Source organism: Labrus bergylta, chromosome 2 (genome assembly GCF_963930695.1).
Source record: "Labrus bergylta chromosome 2, fLabBer1.1, whole genome shotgun sequence".
In the NCBI taxonomy this organism is placed as follows: Eukaryota; Metazoa; Chordata; class Actinopteri; order Labriformes; family Labridae; genus Labrus; species Labrus bergylta.
In genome coordinates, this window is record NC_089196.1 from 19,404,083 (window position 1) to 19,431,993 (window position 27,911).

General features: G+C 38.7%; 1 protein-coding gene across 1 annotated transcript; it reads left to right on the top strand.

The window, feature by feature from the left end:
• Positions 1-228: 228 nt before the first annotated feature.
• On the top strand, positions 229-27,804 carry LOC109986100 (calcium-binding protein 7). Its single transcript, XM_020636653.2, has 5 exons — positions 229-1,166; positions 20,974-21,117; positions 21,267-21,379; positions 22,251-22,401; positions 24,425-27,804. Exons 1-5 carry the CDS (start codon positions 1,058-1,060, stop codon positions 24,553-24,555), a joined length of 648 nt encoding a protein of 215 aa, XP_020492309.2. The 5' UTR covers positions 229-1,057; the 3' UTR covers positions 24,556-27,804.
• The last annotated feature ends 107 nt before the right edge of the window (positions 27,805-27,911 follow it).

Here is a 27,911-nt window from a genome sequence, read left to right on the forward strand (position 1 = left end):
CATGTAGCAGTTGGAGGGACTGAACCATACACCTACAGTAAACTGTCATCAATCACACTTTATGATTTTCAGTCTGACATCAGGGAGTTACCAGAATGCGCAAAGGGAGAGTAATTTCTGAAAAACAAAGAGAGACAGAGAGAGAGAGAGAGAGGGAGAGAGAGGTAGGAAGGGGTGGGTGTGTTAGTGTTATTACACTCATACAGAGTGTGTGTATGTGCACAGACGTATGTATAAGAGTGACGCGGGTGAGACAGAAGAGAGAGAGAGAGAGAGAGAGAAAGAGAGAGAGAGAGAAGGTGGATGACTAAAAATCAGATCCACACAGACAGCTTCTTTCACAGTAAAACACTGAAGATGGAACAGCTGGATTGCAGTGCGCCCCCGTGCCCGTGACCAGTTGAGCGCGCGAGAGCAGATAATGCCTTCGAGGACCTGGACTCCCGCTCACCTGTCATAGGTTCACGCTATTTCGAGTGTCGAAAGTATAACACGTCGTGTTTCAGTGGATTTTACGAAGGTGGAGAGATGTCGAGAACGGAGTGCGTCAAGTGAGCGCACATATCCAACAAGTGGATGCTTAAATGTACTCGCAGCGGACAGAAACTGGGACTAAGGACGACAATCACTCAGTAGATTGATTACCTACAAATGTGTATCGATTGATCTGTTTACAACAGAGATAAACAAGCTGGACTGATTAGCTCTGATGTGGAGCTTGTCTTGGTTGATTGTGATACATGTTTGTGCGCATAGTCTCGGTCAGAGGTAGTTTTCTGTAAAATCGAGTGACTTTTTGTATTGATCAAGATTTTTTTCCCCCCCAAGCACACATAGAAACTGCAATGAGGTAACACCTGCGACATTTTCATCGACAAAAAAAAAAGATAGATTTCGGTGGACACGCTGCGGATCACCGTCTCCCACCTCACCCCTCTCCCCCCACATCAATGGACTTGCTCCTCCGTTCCCTCGGTGACCGTGGGGGGAACTTGGGCTCCTCTCTGTAGACGTTTCTGTATGACGAGGGCGCAGGTGGCACCCAAAGGTCGCAGCCATGCCGATGCACCCAGTCACCTCCACTTTGATGTACCGGGGGATCTGCACCATCCCGGACATCCTCTCCTACAGCGCTCCAGTGAACCTGCCGGAGGACGAAGTTGAAGGTGAGATGTTACCTGTTCGTGTCTACCCGAGAGTGCTCAGGCAATACAAGAGGGTGTTTATTTCATCATAAGCTCATGGAGGCAGTGTGTGTAACTTGGAGCTCATTCAAACAGACGCGCGACTAGCACCTTGGACAGCGCTCAGGGATCCAGCACACTGATACAGATTTCCTTTATTTTCAGCTCACACGAGGACTCTTTTAGGGATTCATTTCTGATGTTTCTTTCTTGACTATTGAAACAGCATGTGGGGAAAAAATAATCACTCACTATCCTTTTAGTTCAACTCAAAGATATGCCATCTTCCAATTTTCCCTCACTGATTTAAGATATATATATATATATATTTAAGATAGATCACTCATGCATAGCTCACAGTGTGGAGCTGGTAAGGTTGCAAACAAAAAGGCTTCCCTGCACCCTTTTGGTCACAAGTTATTGCTTGTTCATGGCAAAAATTATACATTGGCTATAAGATGAGGCAGGAAGTCGCTGGTTTAAAATTTGGTTCAGGAAAGCTTGACTTCAGATGACCATTATACTAGACATAGACTTTGTGGCAGTCGAATAATTGTGTTTTTTTCCCATCTGTTCTGGAGCTGTGAAATCTTGAAATCTTAACGAGTCAGATAAATATCCAGGTGAATTCTCTCTTGATGAAAGATTTTGTTTTATACAATCCAAACTTAGTGGCACCTAACAGCACAATCCGTGACATGCCCTCCAACGAGTATCCTGACATGATGACAGCTATTCTGAGCAATTTGCCTTTTCAGTATCCTAAGAATATTCATGCCTGGAGCACTTGTGATGTAGACCTGCATCATCTGCACATTATCACCCAGCACCTCCCCCCTCCAGGACATTGTTCAGGTCCCAAAGCGTGCGTGATGACAGGGAGTTGTTGTGCTGCTCTCTTGTTTTTTTTTTTTTTTCAATGCAGTGACGCTGTAAGGTGGCTGACGTGCCCTACTGATCGATTTTTTTTCAGGGCACCTCTCATCCTTGGTGTTTTGAAAACACAAACAATTTTGGAGAAATAAGAAATCAGAGAGCACACATGTCCCATCAGTTATTCATTTCTGAAAAGAAACATGCTTTGTGGATGATGACAAACAAGATGTTAGAAATCTAGTCACTGATTGGCGGTGCAGAATTTGTGAAATGAACTGCCTAGCACTCCGCTTTGTCTCTCTAACACACACAAAAGTGTGCATCTCTTTGTAGAGTCAGACTTGTATACACATAATGAGGTTACAGAGAAATGCTATTCATGCCTTTTTCAATGTTAAATAAGGGGTCGAGTGGAAGAGGGCCAAGTATGAACAGGTTTTGACTCCTGAAAGGTAATTAATGACGAGCTTCTGTAGCTTTGACGTAACACCTGTTTCTGAGCACAGACAGCGCCAGAAACATCAGGAAAAGACAAAAACTGGTGCACATAAAAGATCAGGCTGTTTTAAGGTGCCATTGTAGCATGTGCAATTTTCTCTCTTCTCTTTTTTTATGCTTTGATACGTGGCCTATGATATAAGAGAAACACCAAAATGTCAGTTGAAAAAAGTGATCTTTGCTTGATTGTTTGCCCTTTTAGGAGCATTGCATCATTCAGTGCCTTATTTTCAAATGTAATTTTCTGTCGAGAGACTTTGCATCACAAAAATGTGCACAGAGAAATAAGTCAGTCATTATTCTTGTCTCCAGAATAGCTTTTAGTTGTTGAGATTGCAGATTCTCAGTTTCCCTTTCACCCTCCCACTTTAATTCACAAGTTTACCAGTTTTGGGTGTGAGAAAAAGACAACACTTTAGCTTTCATTTGTTAAATATACTTGATAATGTACTTGTACTTTAGGGGCTGCAGCCACTCTGTTTTCAAAGACGAAGTGAGCCATTTGGCCTTCACAGGCAGACTTATAGTGGCAGTTTGACTTAAGAAACAATGGGATGGTTTGTGGGGAGAACAGCAGAGTCGGAGGTAAAGCACAGTTAACAGCAGTGACAGAGCCTCCTTCAGCCGCTGTAGAGCATTAGTGATCCACTGTGAGCGATGTCTTACAGGGTGTGAAGGAGGCAGGCTTTAAAGGCTCTGTCACTGAGGAGATTGAGTGTTGATGTTGTTGTTGTTGTTGTTGGGAGTGGAGCTGAGGGTCACAGCTTCTCCTGCCAGATAGCACAGAAAGCAGATAAGTGTGACATCGCTGATTAGGTTGTTCTGATAATTGAAAAAAAACATAAACACTCACCATGTGTTGAGATTTGAATACATCATTTTCAGTTTTCTAGCTTTTGGAGACAGCCTTTTTCTTGATTCTGTCTTTTTTTTCAGCTGTTCAAATAAAGAGGGATGACACAGACATAAGATCACATTTTCCTCCCAACCAAGGCTTTGTTGCATAAAACATTCAACTGTTGGAATATTGGATATTACTTTAGGAGCAAAGGTTTACACTTTTTAATTAAACTGTGGATTATCAATAAGAAATCAACATAGCTTGTAGTAACAAAAAAAATAAATAAAATGAAGTGCTACAATATAAAGCTGCACTTTGTCTTCAGCAGTGGACTCCTCTGTGATAAAATAAGTTAGATAAGACAGATATTAAAGTAGATTTAGTTACCGCAGTTCAAATCTTCCCTAAGTATCAAGTCTTAAATCTTCTTCAACACAACAGGATGTTCACTGAGGTCCCAATGACAGCAAAATAGAAGCGTATGGATTGGACATTGTACCTTATTGACTATTTGATGAAGGTGGAGTGATGCATAGGTATCCAAATATATGGTCAGTAAAGGCTCCAAAATCCAAGAAAGCCAAACTCTAGGGCCGTATTCACAAAAATTCTTAGAATCCAATCAGAGAGCTCCTCAATTAGCTTGAAAGGTCCAAGCAAGGAGTGTTAACTTGGATTTGATTTAGGAACATTCTGAGAGCAAATCTGAATAAGGAAGAGACAGAAACCTTTTTCTTAATGAGGAGTTGTGGTTGACCTTGTTGCTAGGTATGACACATTTATTCAGAAGCTGTGTTTGGTTAATCTAAAAAGGGGAAAACAAAAAGGGCTCTCTTAGTGTTTATGGACATAGAAGGACAGTGAAATCGATTGGGCCCAATCATAGAATCTAGTCAGACATTGTCTAATTATTGCTGTATTCAGGCGGTCCTCGGACGGTCCATTTTCTGAATTTTTAAACAACAAACAGCCTGGATGCTACGGATAAGATGTGTGAACAATTTATATTTGAGCAAAAAGTTGATGTGCAATACGTGAATTAATCAAAAGTATTTTAACACTGACAACACATCTTTTGCCTCCCATGTTGATGATGAATAAGACGTCAACTCAGCAAGTCTGACACCTAAATTCTTTCCCGAGTTTACGAGTTGTTGTTCCGACTTGAGCAGGCGTTCATGTGAATTTTCCAGCACAAAAAATGTTTTTTCGAAGTGCCCGACACAACATGAATGCAACAATAATGAATGTTCAGCCCATCTAGGATTCAAAAAGAATATTCATTCAGTGTTTGGAGAACATTTCTCCATTTCCCCTCATCTTGAGAAACTCTTAAGCCTCTTAAAAGACCTCCTCCCTACTCTTAACAGTTCTTCACCTTAGGAGCTCTCTTAAGGGCTAAGATGCTTTGTGAATAACTTTCATCTTGTCCTAACTTTAAGGGGAAATTATTAGAAAATGACATGATTATAATAATTTTCTTAGAATTTTGTCACAGAGAGCAGCTGAATACGGCTCCATGGCTCCTAAACAGTATTTCACACTCCAGTGGGCAATGTCTCTGCAGCTAAGTCCAATTCTTGTATAAAACCTTCGCTGAAAAAAGACAATATATGTTCTTGTTATGGCTAGTGTTGTAAGCATCTTTAATGCAGATCTGCTAAAATTTAAAAAAAAGCCATCATGATTATGCCTACTGGCATTTTGAACCAGAGATAATGAATTATATATTCACTTCATGCAGTCCATGAAATGATAATTACATACTGCAAATACTAAAAAATCACACCATGAAATATTCTTTACAATTTTCTGTATACTTTGTTTTTTAAAGGACACAACTATAGTTGGTCTGTGTGATCCCAGGTAGTAAGGCAAATATTAGCAAACACAAAAATGACAGACGTTGCTCCATTTGATAAGATGCTATGCATTGAAAAACAATGTACGTCCTGTTTCAGTTCACCAGTGATGGCTTATACAGTATGTCTCTTCAGCACTCACATCTCTTGAGGGGCAGATGAGAATTGGTCAGATGTGTGAGATGTCACATACATCAGCTCGGTCAGCAGGGACACAGGGCTTTGTCACCAAACCAAATTGCACATTAGAGCATATGTGTGTGAGTGCATATAGGTTCTGTAGGCTCGAGCCCTATTGGCATGCATTGCCAAGGACTTGATTTTCAATTACTGGCTCGGAAACCTTTGGGATCTGACCAATGGCGCAATACTTTGAGGCCGAGAGAAGGCTGTCAAAGCTATAATTGGAACAAAATGGTATTTTTCTGATGCTAGATAAGCCTGTGTGTGTCACTTTGTGTGTGAGTCACTTTGTGCATGTGTGTTTGTGTGTGTGTGTGTGTGTGTGTGTGTGTGTGTGTGTGTGTGTGGTAGAAGGCGGGAGATGGTTACAAGTGCCTTAATGTACAATGATGCGAGCATAAATTGAACTGGGCTTCATATTCTCCATTTCCCCGCCTACACATGAGAGACGGAAAAACAATTGGTCATATTACAGGAGCTTGGTAGAGTGTAGACCTCCTCCACCACTAATAGACACACACACATAAACACACACACCAAGCTCAGTGTCAATATCACTGCAGGTGGAATTAAGTGGGAAGCCCATTTCCTTGCTGCCTAACAACAGCCCTATTGGAGCCAGCTCTAGAATAGTCCCAGGGCTGAGCTTAAAGCATTTGTAACGGTTCCCAGAGTGAGGCTCATGTAAACAGATGCTGCTAGTTTCGTGTAGACACAAACTCAAGATGACGGGAGCAGCATGTTTGTATCTTGTAATCAATTGTAATCGATGCAGTTTATTTATTGTTTCAGTGCCAATCTACTTTGGCATTTTCTTTCATTGTTTCTCAACTTTGTAATTTCCAGACTCCAAAATAACAAACTTTAAATTCAATAGAATAAACTCAAACACCATTATACTCCTCTGTCTTTATTTTTACCCTGTCTATTGTCCCTGGAAATAAACTTTTAAGCTTGCTTCGGGGACTTTGAATCTTCCATTTATTTCATAAACTAGGCCTGAATTCTGTTTGATTCTCAAGAGAGTTGTCCCAAAAACCTGAAAAACACATCTGTGCTATTGGGACCAAGAGTAAAAACTGAATCTTTTTCATAAAGTTAAGTTGACCAATTCAACATTCTAGATCAAGCTGCTATGCTGAACATGAGCTTTTTTAAAATTTTGTTTTTGTTTTCAATACAGGTTATCTAAATAACACTTGGGGTCTCATTTTCAGGAGTCGATAATTCACCTGGCTCTTCACAACTCAATTTCGTATCTAGGAGGAACATAATATAACTGTACTTTTGTCAGGGAAAAGCAAAGGCCACAAACGTTCATTATTTCAAAATAAAAGCTGAATATTTTATTTACACTAATTTAAGTTTGTTTGGATTCGTCATTACCACATGCTACCGTAGACAATAATAAGCCTGCAGAAATAATTGTATTAATACAGCACAAATAATGATAATGGGAGAAGCAGACAGGCCAATTTACATAAATTACAGGGGAGATACTATACATTTGATGGTCCTCATACAAAACAGGAACCCTTTATTCTGCAGGTGGAAAAAGAATATAAAATATTTTCTTGTAAAAATGTCAATTGAGCACTACATTTATGGATTATTTTCTTCAAGATTTTTATGATCCTTTGTTTTCCTAATTCAGTTACACTGTTTATGGTTAATCATGAAAGCCTATCTAATAACTGTCAAAGACACGTAACAAGAGACATACCTGTCAGAGAGCCCCAGCAGGCCAAAATCTCTCAAGGAGCATTTTAAACTTCCTAAATAACAGTATTTGCTAATAGAAGTCAACGCAGACTACAAAGTTATCTGTCCATTTGTTCATGCTGGTGGCAGAGTGAGGGGGCTTTCCTCGTCTCTAGATCAAACACAGATTGTGCTGTCACTCCCCCCTGAGAGACAAGAGGCCAAGATGTTGCACATAGTAAGTGATCAAAAGCTAACGGGTAAAAGTCGGCAAAGATTCAAGCTGGATTTGACTGCGGCTCAGTGTGAGTTTTTCAAAATTACTCTGTGGGGCAATTGTGGGAATGTCTTTCTTGTCTTATTACTGAATAAAAGATTAGCTTGTTGTATGCATATTCCCAGTTGAAGGTGGGATTTCAAGTCTGCAATGGTAAAGCACCGAGGAGGGGGGGGATGGTTGGTGAAGTTGTTCTGCCCCGGATCTGATAGTGAAAGTAGTAAAAGAGGCTTAACAGGACAGAGTCAGTGGCAATGTTAACTGTCAGAGCCAGCAGGGTGGAACAGTGCAGTGTGTTTGTGTGTGTGTGTGTGTGTGTGTGTGTGTGTGTGTGTGTGTGTGTGTGTGTGTGCGTGTCTGATTGTGTTTGAGTACGTGAAGCTCCCGCTGTTAGTTTACGAGTCTTGCCTCTCATGCTTCTGCACTCAGAAAGAAGTAATGACGGCAGAACTTCACAATGGTGCTGTTGCGGAATCCCGATGTGTAAAAGGCTAGTGTATTTGTGATCTTTGCTATTTCATAGTTACTTAAAGAGCATAGCATCCAGAAGGTTTGCAGTGAAGACATCTTTGGTTGATGTCTGTTGATTAAAAGAAGAAGACTACTGAACTTAAATAAAACAGTAGTTAGTTTAATTTTTAAATTGGGGCTTGTGACATTGTGGTTCAGTCTGTTGGGGTCAGTCATTTCATTTCGTTCCTTATTGACATGTCTCACTAAAATATTGATTCGGTATGATGGAACTTAGAAGAGACTTTAATGTTTCCATGATCCCTTACTTCTAGCACCACCACCAGTTCACAATGTTTTACGACCAAGTAAAGGTATTGACACACCCAATAGCTGTACAGCTGGAAAACGTGCGCATTGCCATGTCCAACATGTGAGCATTCTGACAGCATTTTGACACAAAGGTTAGCCTTACAGAGCAGCTAGCTGATGTCCCGTGTTTGAGCATCTGCATTGAAAGCTTGTAGAACACATAAACAGGTCTTAAAGGAATAGCTCTTGTCATTTAAACCAGGTGCCTATGAAACGATTTATTAGGTCAGGTTTAGCATTGTTCCTTAAAACACCATTATCAATCTCCCTTTGTGACAAAATCAATTAATTAAAAAATTGTAATCAGTCCACCAAATGGGAAGTTAATTACCTTTACACCTTATTACCTTACTGGCTACATCTTCTATCACTTTGCAGACCTCCTAAAGAAATGATTGAGATTCTAATACATTGCTTACAGGTACGGATTGATGTGTGTCAGAGAAGAAAAATCTTAATGGGGGAAAAGATGGTGGCTGAGTGTGAAACCCTCCTAAAACGCCAATGATACTCACACAGGTATTTCGATGCTGAACTCTTTAAGTCAATGTTTGGACTTGATGATGGAACTTATTGGGTGGGCTTTTTTCCTCCCATGTCTCCTTGAGTTGAAAAATATAAATGCAAGAATAATTCGTAGGGTATACAGTCTCCCACGCTGCATTTTTATTTTTCATGAGGTCTCATTTGGTTTCAGTTGTAAAAAAATGAACACATACTTTTGCGGTTTCTTTTTCAACATTTTAGTCATTCCCCAGCTGAGATTTTGGGACTCTGCAAACAACTTTGACTGAGGACTGCAGAAAAAAAAAACAACTTCAGACACCACTGTGTTCCTAATAGCAAGAACTGCCTGTGAGGCGATCTTGATGTTTCTGCTGCAGCTACAGTAGGAGTTAAGCAGAAACATTGACTCATTCGTTTTGCCCTGAGGTGGAGGGTTGACTTCCACTCCTTTGGAAATACTTACATGAATACAAATGAGGATATTTAAAGACACCGGCATCTGCTTGGCAAGACAGAAATTATGCACCGAACGTATTGCTGGTGCAGAATCAGTGGGCGTTGTGGGGGCGTACTTCCAAAGGGTCAACTCAGACCTCTTGAAAGCAGATGCTTCTAACTAGAATTAGACAAACTGACCAATCATGATGCCAGCAGATATGCTGGCTCATTTTCAGGAGTTTGGAGTGTGCAAAGCTATGTTTACAAAAAACCAAACACTTAATTTTCTCTTCTCTTCACCTCAGGTATTGACTGATATTAGCAAGGCTCTCTCCCAGCTGGAAGCTAGAATTAGTTCAATTATTGTTCTCTTTCAGAAAATAACATCTTGTATTACCCTTAAATTGGATCCACTAAAGAGAGTGTTTGTTTCCCCTTGCAAATAGAAATCTTTTCACACCTTCCTGCAGAACATTGCAGAAAACTTTTCATCAAAGCATTCTCTTTTCTCAACAACATCGAAGCGGAAAAATTAACCAAGCTAATAAATGAAGTGTTTCTGCACTGCAAACAAAATAAGGTTTCCAATTACTTCCTTTCAAATCATTTTGACAATGTTACAAAACTGGCAAACGTCAGTTTACAAGAGGGCTTTTGCTAATGACTAACAATGGAGACACAGACACGACATGAACATCACTGAAAGTTGTAATAGTTCAATTACTGACAAGTTAAATGCCTGTTAGACCAGCGACAAGAAAATCAGAGTTCATTTTCAGAAATTGACTCTGATGTAATAAAGTACAACGTATATTAATAATTATGTATAAGTTTGGATGGAATGTTGAAGACCTGTATTCAAGAGTAATTTTATTCTGAAAGGTTATTCCCAAAACATAATTTTAAATCACCCAATAAAATAGGCACAATCTTATAAAAGAAAAGACACTTAAAGATTGACTGACTTCATCCATCTTTGAAAAGGGCCTTGTGACAGAACAGATGTGGGGACACCCATGAAAGCATCCTGCTTGAATAGAACAAGGCAGAATGCAATAAATCTCACTTTGTATGTTCAGCTCAATCCTCAACCATTCCCGCTCTGTCTGTATGATGGAAGGTCGTCTTACGCAATCTTCTAGAACGACACCTTTGCTGGCAGGAATAGATTTCAAAATAGCTCTCTCTGTTGTATCACCTGCTTGAATGAGACAGGAAGCACATGAAAAAGCTCTACTTGACATGGATGTTGAGAAAGATGTGCTAGGTCACTACGGCCCTCTCAGAAATAACTTATTTCACAGGTTGTACATAAGTACTCATAAGTCTCACTGCATTTCCACAAAACTCCAAATACTTTTATTGATATTGCCTACATTTCTATGTTAAGTTTGTTATGTAGTTGATTTAATATGTACTTACATTGGTTATTTTTGAGAGCTATTAACATTTAATCATAACCATAATAATGATACATTTATTTTCTCTTCAATTGACAAACTGATAAATAATATCCTAATCTTTGTTGCAAGACATCTGGCCTTGCAATAATTTACTACCAGAAGCATATGTCTATACCTGCATTTGTTACCATATCCTTAATGTACTTCTTAATTAAACAGTATTACCATATTTTAATATTTCATTCATTTAAGCACATTACGTTCCCTTTGTGTGTGAAATGTTCTGTATAAACATGCATTGCCTCATATGCAAAATACTTGAAAAAAGTTTTATACATGCAAAATAATCAATAGCTAATAATTCACATTAAAATAATCAATGCAAATTGGGTATCAGAGTCAATGAAAGCTTTAATAATCAGAGAAGTTATTGACCTTCATGCTTGATATCACTAATACCACCTGATAATGTCATTTTCATTCAGGGGGCTGTATGCAACAACAGTAAGCTTAGTGTGTCCTGTTTTTTATTGCATTCCAATTTTCTTAAAGCAAGGAAGACATTTTACATTATCAAGTGGTTTTGAGTGTGCAGAAACAAAAAAGTTCTTTGGTGTTCCACAAAGGTCTAATCTTAGACCACTGCTCTTCAATTTGTACATGCTTCTTCATGGAATTATCATAATAATATATCCTGTACATTTTTAATTTTACTCTTGCACATAAATTGGGGGGGACGGAGCCCTCTCACTTCCATCAAGTGGTGGCAGGGCTGATGGTCTGTCAGGGAAGGATGTCATGTGAATGAAACATGTTTGGGCCTAATAGGAAAACATATCAAGCAGAAGAAAGCGCCTGTCACCTGAATACAGTGCTGAGAAGTGAGTGAATTCAAACTCAAGCCAAAAGTGAGTTTGAATTCACAAATTTTTAAAAATACATTTCTTATGGATATATTTTGTTAGGATGAATTTGATATAATAACTCATATACCTTTAAACTTTTGGAAATCTAAATGTATTGCTTTGTTCTGATATCACTTCATTTTTATCTGTTGGTACAAAAAACACATTTTACACTCAAAGTAAGTCTAGTCTATCTTTAGCTCCTCAGTTCATGTCTGTCTGACTCACTCACTGAAAACTGATACAGAATTGGGATGGTGTCTCAGATCTTCCTTCCCTGAATCTTTAATATCTTTTAATGTTTTGTTTGGCATTTTCTTTGCCACTTTTCATCATTTTTATAGTTAGGGCTCGCCATACCATTAGCAAATGCTGAATACACTATCCAATCCTTTGCTGTTGCAAGGGGTCCATTCTTGCATCAGTTGTGGCTTGGAGCCCCCCGAGACAACTGGGATTAGTTTGAAAATGAAAACAATCCTAAACATATATTCCACAAGTGGAGAAATATGATGAGATCAGCCAGACCCCTCCTTAGCACGGTCTGGCCACAGGGCTATCAGGGGGAGGTATTCTGGATGTGATGTACCCAGAATTAGATCCAGGTCTGATGAGGGTGCTTTTAATTACTTGAGTCCTGCTCCATGGTACAAGCTTTAGTCAAACTACTCCCTTGACACTGAAATAAACAGCCGAATCAACAAAGCTTCGTCAGCTCTTTGCATCTCAGCACAGGGTTTTTTGAAATTGAATGCCTGAAGGTCATCACCAAGGTTGCTGTATATGATAAGGTATTTGTCAGCACTTGCTTTAGAGTGCAGAAACATGGACACTGTTCAGAGGCATATTACAAACTTGAGGCCTACAACATCTGATGCCTTCAAAGGAACCTTACTTCCTGCCTTACTAGGAACGATCATATTCCCAAAATTCAAATTCTTTCAATAACAAACTTGCTAAAAAATAGGCTACTATCCACATCACTGACTGCCTTCCCCACCAAACCCTACACTGGGATTGGTGCAAAAAGGACTGTGTTTCCCAAAATGATGTTGGTTTTATCGCATTGGTTTAAAAATTGTATGCCAAGAGCATAAATCCCCAGCTTGAAAAACTGCTGATGATGTTTTTGAGCATAAAATATAATTGACTTCGAAATAACCAGGCGCATCACCTCCTGTACAACAACACTAAGCCATATTTACAGATAAAACTTAAAAGAAAGAAGCACTCTGACTGAGGTAGTTTACCAAAACATTTCTCGTGCACACTGTGAAACAAAAAGTTGAAAGAAGCATTTCATACTGCGCTGTGCCTTTTTAGTGACAACATTGTGTACTTTTTGATTGTTAAAAAAAATGACGGTGAATGTTATCTCTTTTTTTAATGAGTATTCTTGATTTGAATAATTCTCATCCACCAATTGTATACTCATACTCGTGTGTGCTTCTACAAGTGAAACAATTGACGTCAGAAATGTTCTTTCCTGTTGAATTGATCAGTAAACTAGCATGAAATCCTTGTATCGTTGGGTTTAGAGAGAAAACATAAGATAAGCAGAGAATATGCTTTGATTACGGTTGTTGAGCAAGTTCAAGTTAGGTCACTTCTATCCATTTTGATCGATTGCAATGTAGGAGTGAATCTGGCAGACTTTATTACCTGTGAAATTAAATGTGATGAGTTCTGCAAGGTGAAGTGCCCCCCCTCACCAGGTAATATTACCTCTCTATAATGGGCAATATTGCAAAGTCTACCTCACACAAATAGAAAATTCATTGTTAGCTTCATCCATTCCTGAGCGACTACTGTCAACGTGGTGGAACTGATAAGAGATTGTTGAATAAGCTGCAATGCAAAGCAAATGCTTTTGATTGTTCACTTTTAACCTTTGTTTGAGGTTCTTCTCATGGGTTTTTGCCTTGTGGATATTGGCTTCGACACAGCTTGATATCTGCTGTGATGATGAAAACTTGCAGCTTTGGAAACAAAAGAGCAGAGAGGGAAACATTTTTAGATGGATAAACGGTTCTTCTTCAGTGCTGGAAAAAATACAGACTAAAGCAACCGAGATGGACATGCGTTTTACTGGCTTTCACTGACGTCAATCATACGAGGTCAAGTGGGGTTTAAAAAGTTGGCTGGTGGATATTTCCTTATTAAGGAGAAGGGACCCTGACCTTTCAAACTCCTTTTGTTCCCCTTCCAGTCTTGCTCTGTGGTCATGTCAATATGGTGAGTATTGGCAAGGTTAAAGCGTATCAAATTTCTTAATGGAGAGACAAGTTTACATCCAAACCCAGAAGGAGGATTTTTAGAGACACAGACGACTCATCTGTGCCATAAACCCCTAGAGTACCCCAGGGTCTTATTTAAAGCACGCAATGGCAATAACAAATCTTCTGGGTGCCCAAGTCAGTCCATATCCAGCTAAAGACAGATTAAGGTTGCTATGGGTGTTTAAAAATAGTTGCTTTACGCACACACACACACCAAACACTCTCACACACGCACACACGCACAGACACACAGCGCAGCAAAGCAGTGTTCCTCTCACACTGATAAGGTCTTACATAAAGAGTGGGTGTGCTGCAATTACCGCTCCAAAGAGGCCCTAACCAGTAGCAGGTCTGACTGAGGCCAAGAAGATCTCTGGCTCTGAACAAAACATGCCCTGGATCACATTCACTGTCACTTCAGCGCTACAAAAAGCCCAGGTATATTTCTGTTCTGCTCAAAGTGCACTGAGTGTAATTAGCAAAAGTTTTCACTGATACTAAATTTAGCTTGAAGAGGCGTAACAATTTGCCACAGGCAAGTCTAGAAATAAGAGTAAATATTCCTGAATGTGAAGTGTTTCTGTTCCTTAAGGACAATAGTTCAGTTCACCCATTTTTTTTTTGCACTACTTTATTTTATTAAATACATAGAGCTAATAAAATAGTGACATTTGCTAAACCTTGTAATAGTCCAATAGAAAGTACTACAAAGAAGTTGGATGTTTTGCCCCTGGTCGTTCATGTTTTCACCATTGCAGATATTTCCTTTTTGTCCTCATAAACCAGCTTAATTTCCAAGTGTTTTGTGTCTTTCTCTAATGTTGTTCACAGTACACAGACTGTTCTGCGTCTGTTCTTGCAGTCAGATCTAGTGCACTTAATTGATATACAACAGTGTACAGGGAGAGCAGTGCGGTGGCAGTGCTCTGCACCTTTTCTTTGTGGGAGTTCAGCTTCAGATGCTTGGCTCCCCTGACTCACAATCTTAACTTAGGCTTTTCATCCTCTGTCAGATCACACCACAGGGGACTGCATGGCATCACATCTTTGAAGGCCAACAAGCACCTCTCTTCATCAAAGCAAATACCGCAAGATTTCAACAGAAAATATTTGTGCCTCCCTGGTGGAGCCCGAGTCCCCGAGACAGAGTGGAAGATGCAGAAACAGCAGCTAGTTTATCGAAAATAAATTATACATATAGTGATTAGGTGATAAAGCAAAATGTAATAGAAGCTGAAAGTAAGATTAGAGCCAGAGGCCATAACAAAATCTGCAGCAATGAAGAAATAAAGCTGTAATCTCTTCACTCTGAAAGAGGGAAACTATAACTTTAACAACTTTGAAAATGATGCAGTGCCTTGCAAGCCGTTGCTTTTTCATGTCATATTATGATATTGTATTAATTGCAAATATTTCAGCAAGTTACATACTGTAAATGAAATTATGATTTAGGGTTAAACACAAAAAACATAAATGTTTGCCATGTAATTTGCTATGAATGGGGGAAATGCCATATGGTAACCACTAAAGATACAAAGCATTTAAAATTGCACTTCTTAATTATTTGTGTAAAACATTTATATGCTAATGATATTGTTTGCTTGAATTAACAATACATAATAAAATTAACGCTTAACTATGTGGTTTGTCTGAGTAGATAAAGCACATAGTGGAACATTTTGCTTTAAAGTCAGATAACCTTCCAAATATAACATAAGAACAACATCACCAAACCAAATCATCAATAAATGGTAAATGAACACAAACAGGTCCATCTGCCGTCACAACACAACTTTTACCTTTCTCATGTCATCTATAATTTGAAAGACAAAGACACTTGGCATTGTGTGTGAGAGCAAAGGCCAACTTTGACATATATTTGAACCTAACTTAACTAGTAGATAACTTTCTTAAATGAAATAAATATTTTAACCTCAAACATTATCTTTTTCTTACCCTAACCAACCCCCTGGCCATTTCACAACACCAACCACAAGTTTATTATTGGCACCGGGTCAATAAAGGTCACCTGGCTGCGATTGTTAGGTCAGCTGATTTATTGTTTCCATGTTGATAAAAACATTTTCCTGGATGGCAAAAAAGAAAAAAAGAAATGCAACAGTGTTACATGACATGTAAAATGTCCTTCAGTAGTGAACCATTTTCAAGCCATTCTATTAGATCACATCTACAAATATGGACATTAATAAATATTCAATACTGTCAGATATTGAAATTTTGTAAATAAGTTCCTCATACACTTTATATGGTGGTAGTTAGCAGTGTCATGTTGATGCTTGTTGTAGTGCCTACAAGGTCTGTTAAACACACTTACTCCAACCATAAAGCCTGTAGGATATAAGTGTTAAAAATTAAACACAAAAAAAAAAAAAATGGAAAAAAATGGTCCAGCCAATTGACTAGAATAAAAAAACATTATGAATATCCCTTTAACGAAGTCTATCTATTGATTCAAAATGTTCAGTATTATATATTTAGTATAATTCTAGACTGGAACTTTGGGGTTTTTTTTAAAACACATTCTTCTTGGACATTGGGAACAAAAAAAATCACCATTATCTTTTCTATATCAGATGTTGGGCTTTGTTTTACAGGTGTGAAGTCAAAAGCACTGTAAGCCAACAGTGTGAGTGAGTCATTTCTCCTGCCATTGCTGCTGGCATAAAAAGCTTGTCCTCCACTGTTCTATTATTCTTTGTAGCGCTATAATTTGTTTGGGAACATGAAATTAGATTTCAGCTACTGGCACACTGCAGCTCTAATTGAGTGTTTCTTATATTTGGGTCCATTTATTCAAAGTGAAATTTCGTAAGCAGTGGTTAAATTTCGCCTACTACCGCCCTTTGATTGAGCAGAATAATTCAGGTCATCTGTGCAGGAACACACTGATATCAGAGCTATCAGAACATTTGGATTTTTCCCATTTTTTGGTTCACAGAGTGAAGTGGAAATAGAAGAATATAGTCATCTCTCCGGGGGACAATTAAAATAAACTCTGAAAAAGATAGTGCTATATCTGGATGCAGTGTAGTCAAAAAGAGAAATTGATTCTTTTAGATGATGATTAGTCAGCCTTTTTTAGATCAATTGGAAAGGGGATAATATCGGCCTGTTGTATTTCAGAAATGTCTTCTGGTAAGGGTGTTTCTACTATTTTCAACCCGAGCAAAGTGATTCTGAAAACACAATTGCATTTCCCTTTACATATTCCCGGTCTTATGGCTGTATATCTCACAGAACTTGATAAACCATTTACTACATTCGGGTCCATACAGCAAAAAAGGTGTTTGTATTCTGTCACTGTTTGTGACATGGTATAAACTCCTCCTGCAACAACATATTTCATTACACCAAATTTGATCTAAAACATACTACACAACATTAACTACTTTGTGTTGCTCTCCTTGGCATTCCATCAATAAATAAAGCTTTCTTGGGAGACAGAATATTCCCCAAAATTGTTTTGGCACCTTATTTAATTGTGTGTTTCCTCCTGCGTGGCAGCATCATGTGTTTTTCAGCAAGTGTCTGCTGGGAGGACCCACTTTCCAAAGCAAACAGGTGGAGCAGGGACCTCAGGTGGAAATTGCAGCAGTGTTATTCTATAAACAATTAGATTTCACCTATGGATGGAGGGGGAAAAAAACACACACTGCTGGTGGCTCTCAATGATTCAAACTTTACCTCCTTTAAGACATTTTGCAGGAAAAACCAATGTGTCCATGTAGCTCAGCTGGGTTTTTATATAGTGCAGACCCAGATGGGTTCCATTGTAATACATGATTGCCAAGTATCCTTGTCCCTGTGGAGGGGTTTTACTCTGTGGACATGTACTTTATCACAAAAAACTATTTTCAGAAGCCTAGCACATTACACACGTATAACTCATGCTGTTTCCTGTCATCAGTGACGTTTTATGTGTTGTTCCACAACTGAATATTTGTTACTGTCTGTCAAGCTGTGGATTTTTCGCCCAAGGCTCGGCCATTTGTTACTGTTTTGACACAAATCATCAGAGAAGCAATTACACTTTTTCAATACTTGTGGCTTTGCAGTGGATGATCAAGTTTGCTTAGTACTGGCGTCACAAACTTTAAAACCACTGATTTGCTGCAGGTAAAATCATCCATATTCACATTTGAATTTTAACTTTTCCATCCTAAAGGTTGCTATTGTCATTCAGAGACAGATTATGCTTATTTGCAACAGCATTCAGTTTTTGAAGTTTTTTTTCTTCAATTTCTTTAATTAAAAACGTACTTTGCAATGAATTTACTAACTTCCTTTTACTCTGACATATCTAATATAGGGTTTCCCCCTAATAGAGAACCAAACTGTAGGCGATGAAAGAGTGTAAGTCAAACATGTTTTAGGTCAATCAGGAGAGACAAGTTAATGATTCAAAGATAAATATTTATTTTACATGATGTGATAGTAAATGATTGTCAGAGAATCTTTGGTGCTTGCACTCTTCAGGGAGACAGGGTGATTTAAGATTTCTGCCCTGAGCGGTGGTGGAGGTGTTAGCTGATGATGCCGTTTGGGCATGTTCGATAAAGAAGCTGATTGAACTGTGAAGACTGGGTTGATGAGAAGATGGTTGATGATGTCATCTGAGGCTGATGGCATAAACGCTGAAGACTTGGGTTGACCGGAAGGCTGAAGACATCATTTGAGGATTAAGATTAAGACTTACTTTTATTGATCCCCGCAAGGGAAAATTTCAGTTTTTACACTCTGTAAGTCATGAACACACACATAGGCTGAAATATACACACACATGCAGAAACAGGATTCTATGGACATGCACTAATGGAGAGATGTCAGAGTGACGGAGCGGCCCACAGCGGGTGCTCCTGAGCTGATGGTGGAGAGGGGGTTCGGTGCCTTCCTCAAGGGCACCTCAGCAGTGCTCAGAAGGTGACCTGGCACCTCTCCAGCTACCAGACCAACTTCCAAATTTGTTCCGCACCGGGACTTAAACCGGTGACCCTCCGGTTCCCAACCCAAGTCCCTACAGACTGAGCTACTGCCGCCAATGAAGGGATGAAGAGGCTGACCAAAGGACTGGGGTTGACCACACGACGGCTGATACTATGTGTGATTGAGAATGATGGAATGAAGAATGTGATGAAACTGAAAGAGAAAGTCGTGTTTAAAAAAGACAGCAGCAATATGATAGGCTAACAATGAGGGAGTGGAGCAGGGCTATTGGATAGATGGGACCGAGTTATGTGAACAGCTGATGATTACAAAAAAAGGAGTGAGCATGCTTGGAGAAGCGATGTAACACAGTATGAGAAAAGACAATAAAACAAGCATGCAGAATATATAGTAGTCTTCCTGACTGAACTTTCGCGAGAGCTACATTTTATCGGCTGCATAGGGGGGGAAATAACAATTAATATCCATTAAAAAGTATGTCAAAAGAAGCTAAGGTTTTAATTACAGCATTTATAATAAGGGCTATGTATAGAAGTCACTGCATAGACTCAATAAGGAAACCGTATTAGGTAACGTTGCTAACAAACACAAGAAAGTTGGCAAGCAAAGAGCCATGCTAAAGCTTGACAGTAACATTCAGTGTCATTGCTGAATATTCCAATACATTCAAATGTATGTTAACGGTTCCGCTGTTAGCATAATTGTTATAAGGTAACAAGTTAAGTGTTTGTTTGTTTCATATATGAATGGCTCTTTGTTCTGGTTTTCTAACTCCCTGTCATGTATCATTGTTGAAGAAAAACTATTTTAAACCACCTTCCCAAAGACAAATAAATTAAAAACATAAACATGTGATGAAAAGTATACTTTAAAAAGTTTCCATACTAGGCTGCCCTAATGTTGAATGCTCAGTCAGACCTTTAAGCCTGATTATTTTTCTTGCATGACTAATCATTGACGCATTACATTTCCTGTATCCCGCTTGCTAGATAAGAGAGATTACAGATATTTCCCTTCATTTTCTCAAGATTTACATCATCTCTATCTTAAGATTCATCTTCCGCTCTGCTCTTTTGTGTGCTAATCAGGCGTATGACACAAAGATCTGACAAGTCTGAAATCATAGGTGACTCAATTGTGGATGTTATTGCATATTAATGAGGGGATTCAAGAGTAAACATGCAGAAACCAAGGCGAAATATGCAGTGGGACTGAACTGAGAAGTTCGCCGCTTAAAGATTTCTCACAGGGATTGGCTCCATGTTGGAAGAAGGGGCAATCCTCTATTTCTTCAACTCTTTTTGAATTTGCTTCTTAGTGTAACTCATATGTGTCAAATACATTGACACTTGTGTGAGAGTCTATGTTTCATGCAATAGGGTTATTGTGGCCCTGTAGTTCTTCTTTGGTTTATAGTAACAAACATTGGGTTATCTTAAGCTCTCTTTTTTACTTCCTTTGCTATGCCAAATATCTAAGTCTACTCAAATACTCACATCTGTTTCCTTAAAAACATATATCCCTTCTTTTGTGCAGTACTTGTGAGTTGGAATTTTGAAATCTGCTCCATAAGTTCAGGTTCTTGTCTCTATAATTATTTATTGTAATATCTTCAACACCAACAATGTTATCATTTTGTTTTGTAACCACAGCATCTGTCAAAAACAGCCCAAGACAGCGTGCAAGTTGATGGTAGATTTAAACTCATTCAAACTAGGTTTCAGCTGTCTTTTTGAATTTGCTGTAATAGTTTCACACTGAAGGTATCCTTTTCTGGCTGTTGTGTTTACATTTTCTTTTTAAGAAAATATTGGTCAAATGGGAAATGCAACCCCCATTTGACACACTGCACTCGGAATGACAAAAACTTCTCTCGGTTATTTTGGCATTAAACCTCTTCAAATTTTGGTAGCTAAGAGGGTTAGACCTGATAGTTTGATTAATCCCCATGAAATCTAACGTACATGGAAGGCAGGGACAACTGTTCTTAAAGTGGGATGATTTGTCCTGTTCTCTTTGTTCAAGGATTTCTTTTTAATATTTTGGCTATTTTTGTCATTGTACTGGTGGAATTTGTTCTCCTGAGCTGCCAACCCCCATATAACTATGACTCAAGCACTGATGCAGCATAACAAATTTGTCTTTGCTGGGTGGATCATGTCCCACTTTCATTTGTCCTAAGTCTTAAGCTAAACGTGCGTGTTTGTGTGTTCATGTGTATGTTCTCTGCAGAGATCCGTGAGGCCTTCAAAGTGTTTGACCGCGATGGGAACGGGTTCATCTCAAAGCAGGAGCTGGGGATGGCCATGCGCTCCCTGGGCTACATGCCAAATGAGGTGGAGCTGGAGGTCATTATCCAGAGACTGGACATGGATGGTGAGGCAAACACACAGCTTATATTTTAGATCATTGAAGCCTACAAAGCACAGAAGTCATTTGCTGTCCATTTGCCCGCAAAACTAGACTGTAGCAGGAAGAAAAACCAGCAGCAATAAACACCAACTGTTCCTTTTTTTCCCCCACAGGCGATGGCCTGGTGGACTTTGAGGAGTTTGTGACTCTTCTTGGCCCAAAGCTGACGGCAGCTGGGATGCCAGATAAGTTCCACGGCACTGACTTTGACTCCGTTTTTTGGAAGGTATACTCATTATTAAGTAACTCATTTTGTTAGAGAAATACAGACAGCTGTAGAAAACCTCCAACAGAAACAGTCTGAATTTGCCACTGAATGACTGTGATGCATAACCAGTTTTAATTGCTGCATTCTATGGGGCAGGACTTTAATCTTGGAGAGGTTGGAATTCTCTCAAGAAGTGTGTCCTTAATCAAGACTTTGAGTTGCTATCTGCACCTCTTCGAGTGTGGAGACTTATTAAACCATTAAAGTCAATTGTAATATGAAATAGATATGAATGTATTTACAGACAGCTCATTAGATAATCAGCTGCTCACTTTGACAGTCGGATGAAGTTAATGGGATGGAGCGTGTTTCTTTGTTGTACTTAGGTGATAAAAGCACCACAGAGGCTGTCAGAGAGTGAGGCTCTAAATTGAGTGTGAAGGAGATTTATGGGACTTCTCAGTGCAGACCGTAGCACGAAAGAAACATCACAAGCAGAGACACCTGCTGGGAAAGTCAAGAAACTCAGGGGAATGATGCAAAGGCTGCATGGCTTCACATAGCATTATATGTGAATGGTTGAATCAAACATGTGCAGCTGGATTGATTGCATAGAGCCTGCGGTCATACAGGAGCTCGGCTCAGGCTGAGCAGAAATTAACATGCTGTTAAAAAACAGGCACACAATCACAATAGACCTTTTTTTTAGGGATCCTCTCTTAGTTTTGGTCATATTCTTTCACAGATTCCTGATTGTGATAACTAAAAATTGTATTTATGCTATGACCTTATACATCATAACAAGTGAACATATCAACAAACAAAAGACAATGATGTAAAAAATATGGATTAGTGTCTCATCATTCTGTGTTTGTGTATGTGTCTGCAGTGTGACATGCAGAAGTTAACGGTTGAAGAGCTGAAGAGGCTTCTGTACGACACCTTCTGTGATCACCTCTCCATGAAAGACATCGAGAACATCATCATGACTGAAGAGAACCACATAGAGAACCCAGATGAATGCCAGGTGGATATAGACAGTAAGGAACAATCTTCTACACTTTTAACAGATTCATGTTGTGCATGATGGTCTCTGCATATCGGGACCTTTTTCTAAGGGGTAGAGTTCCATGACTTTACTAGATCAATACCCAACAACTGATGATAATACTGTATGTGAATTCTGTATACATTTTGATCACTATTCCAATAAAGTCAAGGTTGGTATTGCTGTTAAAATACCAGTATGGACAGTAACCACTGGGATGAGTAATGGATTTGTAAAAATTAAAAAAACTTTCCAAAAAAGCACAACTAAATATTTTAATACAGCCTTCGATATTTTCCAGAGGTAAGACATGCGATAAGAAATATGCTGCTGATATCAAAGTTATGTTTGCAACATTTTGAAGATGGCCGAGGAAGCAATAGGGTCAGATGCTATGATACAATTTTTGCTCTTATATAAATGCTTCATTTAATTGGAGATATTCACAGTGTGAACGAATGCAGTCACGGTCAGCAGTCACTTATCAATATCATCAGCCTTGTCCACTCGGCAGTGGATTTTTCAGAATATTTTCTTCATAGAGTTCACACAGCGACTCAAACCATTTTAGTCTTGAATTTGACTAGGGAGCCGGGAGGGAAACACTCTGGAAAAATTTTGACTGTTTGCGTCCACACATGAACCCCGCCACTTAAAAATCTTCAGGACTGTGTAAAAGGGGCTTTTGTAAACATTTACAACCTCAAAATGTTAAACCTTTGCTGATGAGTCGGGTTGCACCTACCATCCCATAGGATTTCTTAAAATAGCATTGTAACTGGCTTGGATTCGGGATATATTTATTGAATAATTTAAATAACTCTAGAAGGCCGATATATTAAACAGGACGGGTCACATCATTTTCAGAAGGGCCATAATACCAGAGATTATCAGCCTCTCTCAACCAAGTACACGAGTGGTAGAAGGAGGATGGATTTCCAGTAGTTAATCGCCAATGAATAAAGAATAAATAAATGAAAAACTGATGAAACTGCCTTCAGGCGTTACTTAGAAATTTAACATGAAATATCTATGAAAACATAAGCATATTCAGAATCTAGTCTCATCACCATACATACCAGAATCCAGCACTTATAGATGCAATAGGAAATAAAAGATCAATTGCTTCCATCTCAGTGCACAGAGAAGCTTTGCAAGAAAATGTCATTGTTTCTTCTCCCCTGTTGCTTTTTCCTTACAAGAAAAAATTACTACACTCTTGCTAAATCTCCATCTGCCTGCACAGACCCTGCATGGAGTGGCGGAGTGGACTGTTTTCTAGTAGCTAATTTAAAAGCCATTCTCAAAAATGAAGGAAATCCCTGACTGACGCAGAGGCAGGTTTAGGTGGAATGTCCAACATTAAACAACTGATTCCACCCCTTTAGTGCAAACTGTTTTAAATTACCAAAGGTAGTAAATGAGGCCTTATTGGGTGGAAAAGTGCGTTAATGGTTCATTTTAATAAAACTGTTACTCTGCTTTGCTTTATGTACAGTCCCTTATAGAGGTGAGGTGTTTTTCTTGAAGAACAGCAATCACCTCAGACGGCAGGACAATTATACAAAAGCCAAATCTAATTCATGATGCTGGAAATCTAGTTGTAGAGAAACAAGGGCACAAGAAAGTTGCTATTTGATCATTCTCTTCTGCTGCACCTCAAACTTTCAATGATTCTGCAGGTACACTACAACCTTTTGGTTACTGTTTTGAACAGCAGCCTTTAATATTCCAGTCAGGCGTGAACCTTTTTGTTTGTTGCTCCAAAGCTCCAATCACCATTTCAATCTTGATGCAGTTATGCAGTTTACAGGTGCGAAAAAGAAATCTTCTTGCCAATGTTCATCCCTCATAATTGTGTTCATGTAATTGTAAGGTTTTGTGATGAGCTCTGTCATTCGGAAATTACTATCAGATATTGTTCAAGCATAAAATAACACTTGATTCAATGGACCTTCATTTGATTTTTTTCTTCTTATTTCCCCTCCCTCCATTTTCTTTTTTTTCCCCCTCAGGTTCCAGCCCGACGCAGCATGTCAAGCAAACATGTGTGCGTAAAAGCCTGATATGCGCCTTCGCCATTGCTTTCATCATCAGCGTCATGCTCATCGCAGCCAATCAGGTGCTGAGGAGTGGTATGAAATAGGAGCTTTGGCATTTCAAGCCTTGACCAACAACTTAATAAATTACTGGGCAATTAAAGCTTAAAAACAATCCATACAGACAATCACCCAGCTGTAAAAAAAAAGAAAAAGAAAAAAAAGAAGAAAAAAAGGCCAACGAAGACTGTCCTGGACTTTCAAAGGACACTACATGTGCAGAAATGTCTCATGTTTCCAAAGACATACAGACAACTTACAGTCTTTCTAGGACAAAATGACCTCCCAAGCAAAGAAAGCAGTGTTCAACTGGAAGGTCTTACAAAACATATCACTCCTTGTTACACACCTGTTAGTATCCATTGGCTATGTGCATTTGAGCAGTGTTGCATTTAGTAAGGTGGCAGCTATAGAGAGAAGTGTAGTGACTGTCAAGTTATTGTATCCATGTGTTTCATACGGTTTATTAAACAAGTAGAAAGGAATATGTGAAATGTTGTGGGGGCATTGGAGAAAATGTATTCCTGAGGCTGGAAATTGATGTTATGTGCAAGGTCTCGAGTGCACAGCATTGTGGAGATATTGTTCGAGGTACATTGTTCAAAAACCACTTGGAAATAACAATAGCTTGGTAAGAGACAAATAGAAGTGTTTGCAGGGTGGTGCATGTGATTGTGTAGAGTAGTTTCACACATTCACGGGCTGCAGGACCTCGGTCTGAGATGGATGGAGCAGGGTGAGGCGGGTTAACAGCTCTCTGGGGGAAGGTGCAGAGCTCTGAATGGATGGGTAACTGGCTGGAAAGAGGATGGACAGGCAACAAACACTCAACTCTCTTCGTCTCCAGAGCGGGGCTCTGCAACCCTAAAAAGGATGATCATCATCTATGCATGAAGTGCATGGAGATTAACAGTTGTCTTGACACATTTGTAAAGATTGTATCTATGTGTTTACCATAATGGCTGTGTTACAACTACTAAATGACAACTGTGAGCAATTGTGTGGCCCAGGGAATCAGCAATCACAACAAAAGTAAAGCATACAACTGCATGAACAAGAAGGGCTGCTTTAAAACATGCTTGTGAAAAATACTTTCGGGATTGTTAAACTAGGCCCCTTTTTGCTTCACCGGGCACCTGATCATGTTCACTGCTGCAGCAGAGCAAAACAACTTCAAGAAACGTGCCACTCACTCAGCATTTAAAGAATATGCATTAAAACTTGTCGAGTTGGAAGTGCTGATGCTACAGTGCAGGATTTTTTTATCTTTTGTTTCAAGTTATTTTTCGTCTGGATGCATTGCTATTGAGCAATAAATGTATTTAAAATAGACATCAAACAATGCTTTGAACAGACCAAAAATAAAATAAAAAAGGTTAGCACCAATGGACCAACCAACTGTTGAGGCCAGAAAATGTTGTAAAGGACTTTTCAATTTTTTTGGCAATACAACAGAGAAATTGGCTCAAATATGAAAAAAGGAGACACCACTGTAATTCAAATACAAAGATCAAAGAGTTGAATAAGAAAACTGGGTGTCAGAAGCTGCCCAGTGCATTGAAGATTTACTTGGGCCAAATGATGTAAACAACTGCAATAACATATCATTGTCTGTGAGAAGCACCAAATGGATATGATTAGATGTAGTCTAGGCTGTAGTGCATGCATCTGGGAAAAGTATGTCACTAATAATGTGTTATGTACATAGGAACCCACTTCAACCAAAGCTATGAAGCGATCTGTGACATTAGAGCTGGGTCAGATACATAGACTGTGTATGAGAAGTGGACCTTGCCACCTTGATGTCACCCTTTCGTTTTTCAACCTTTTGTTTGAAGTCTCACATTGGTCGTTTTGGCAGCCACCATCTTTTTTTTCCCTCTTTTTGGTGCTGGAAGTGACCATATTTGGACAAATAGGTCAATACCTTTCTATCCTGGTTGACAGGTCACTATGGTAACAACATGCCAATCACAAGTAGTCAGACTTCAAAGCATGCTCTTTTATGCCTTCAAATAAAATAAAATATACCAGACATCAGATCATTTATGCATTCAATTACTAACGTGCGTTATTGAAGGAGCCTTGGAACTAGCAAATGAGACCATGACAACATGGAGAAAATGTATATTTAGGTAATATTTTGACTGGGAAGTGTGGTATTTCGTTCATCTGGTTGTGAAGTTAAAAAGACTTCCGGCCATTAGAAAAAAATAGTTTATATGGCCACCTCTTAAATACAGTCTATGGCTGGAAAATGATTAAATGCTTAGTAATCAATTCATAATTCAATCATAAGAAATAAGACAAAAAAACTAAACTGGAAGAAGTGGACCTAGCCAACTTAATGACCAGTTGGGTTTTCGAAACTAAACTAAACTCCCTCCTCAAACAGGAAAAACATTTTATAACTCTTTTGTTTTATAATTAAATTTGAAGTTTTGACTGGGCCAAAACATGTTTGGTAAAAATGATAAAAAGCCTCCAAACCCTTAAAAACATGATATAGTATATATATATAGTGATCCAGTTAATTCACATCTTATCAATAGATTTTCTTTGGGTTACTATTGGCAGCTTCTTAAAACTTGGATCTTACACCAGAGCCACAGCTTCAGAAAGGCAACAGAATAAGACCCAGAGCCAAGCAGGGGAACGATTATCTGATGCACTGGGGCAATTTTGTCAGAAGTGTCAACTCTCTAGGTAACACACTTAGAAAAAAAGGACAAAAAAAATACATCAACAAATACTATGGTTTCCATTTTGCACTTTAAAACGTGCTGCAGTGCACAACAACTCACCACCATGATTGTCTATCCATTCCCAGATTGAGTTTAGGTATTACGTTGCCATAGATGTATCTATTTTTGTGCTAAGAATGTGAAAGAAAATAATATTTACGGATTGACGATGATGCTGTCTAATTAGTTTTCTACTATATCATTATACAGGGAACATTTTCATAGGGAATAAAAGATATATATGTTTGATTTGTTGCCTTATTCTTTGAGACTCTTGATATAGTTTATACACATTATATAAAAAATAATCATGGGTTTTTCATATTATCATCAGACCAAAATGTACAAACCAATATTATTTAAATTTTACAGCTGTATGAAAATGTTTATAGTCTATTGAATGTTCTATTTCCATTGTACTGTACTTTGATACTTGCCTTTGGATCTTGCAAAATAGTTTATTGACCATGTGATATCTGTTCATTGTCACCACCTGATGTTCTTCTTCTATGTCTGTGGTATTGTATTTCACAAATAAAATCTCATGACGACTGTGTTGGGTATGTGAAATCATTTTCAAATCATCAACTCTTCAATCGGGCTGCTTGAGGTGTCTCTATGAATTGCTGTATTGATTGACAACCTGCCATTTTAAGATT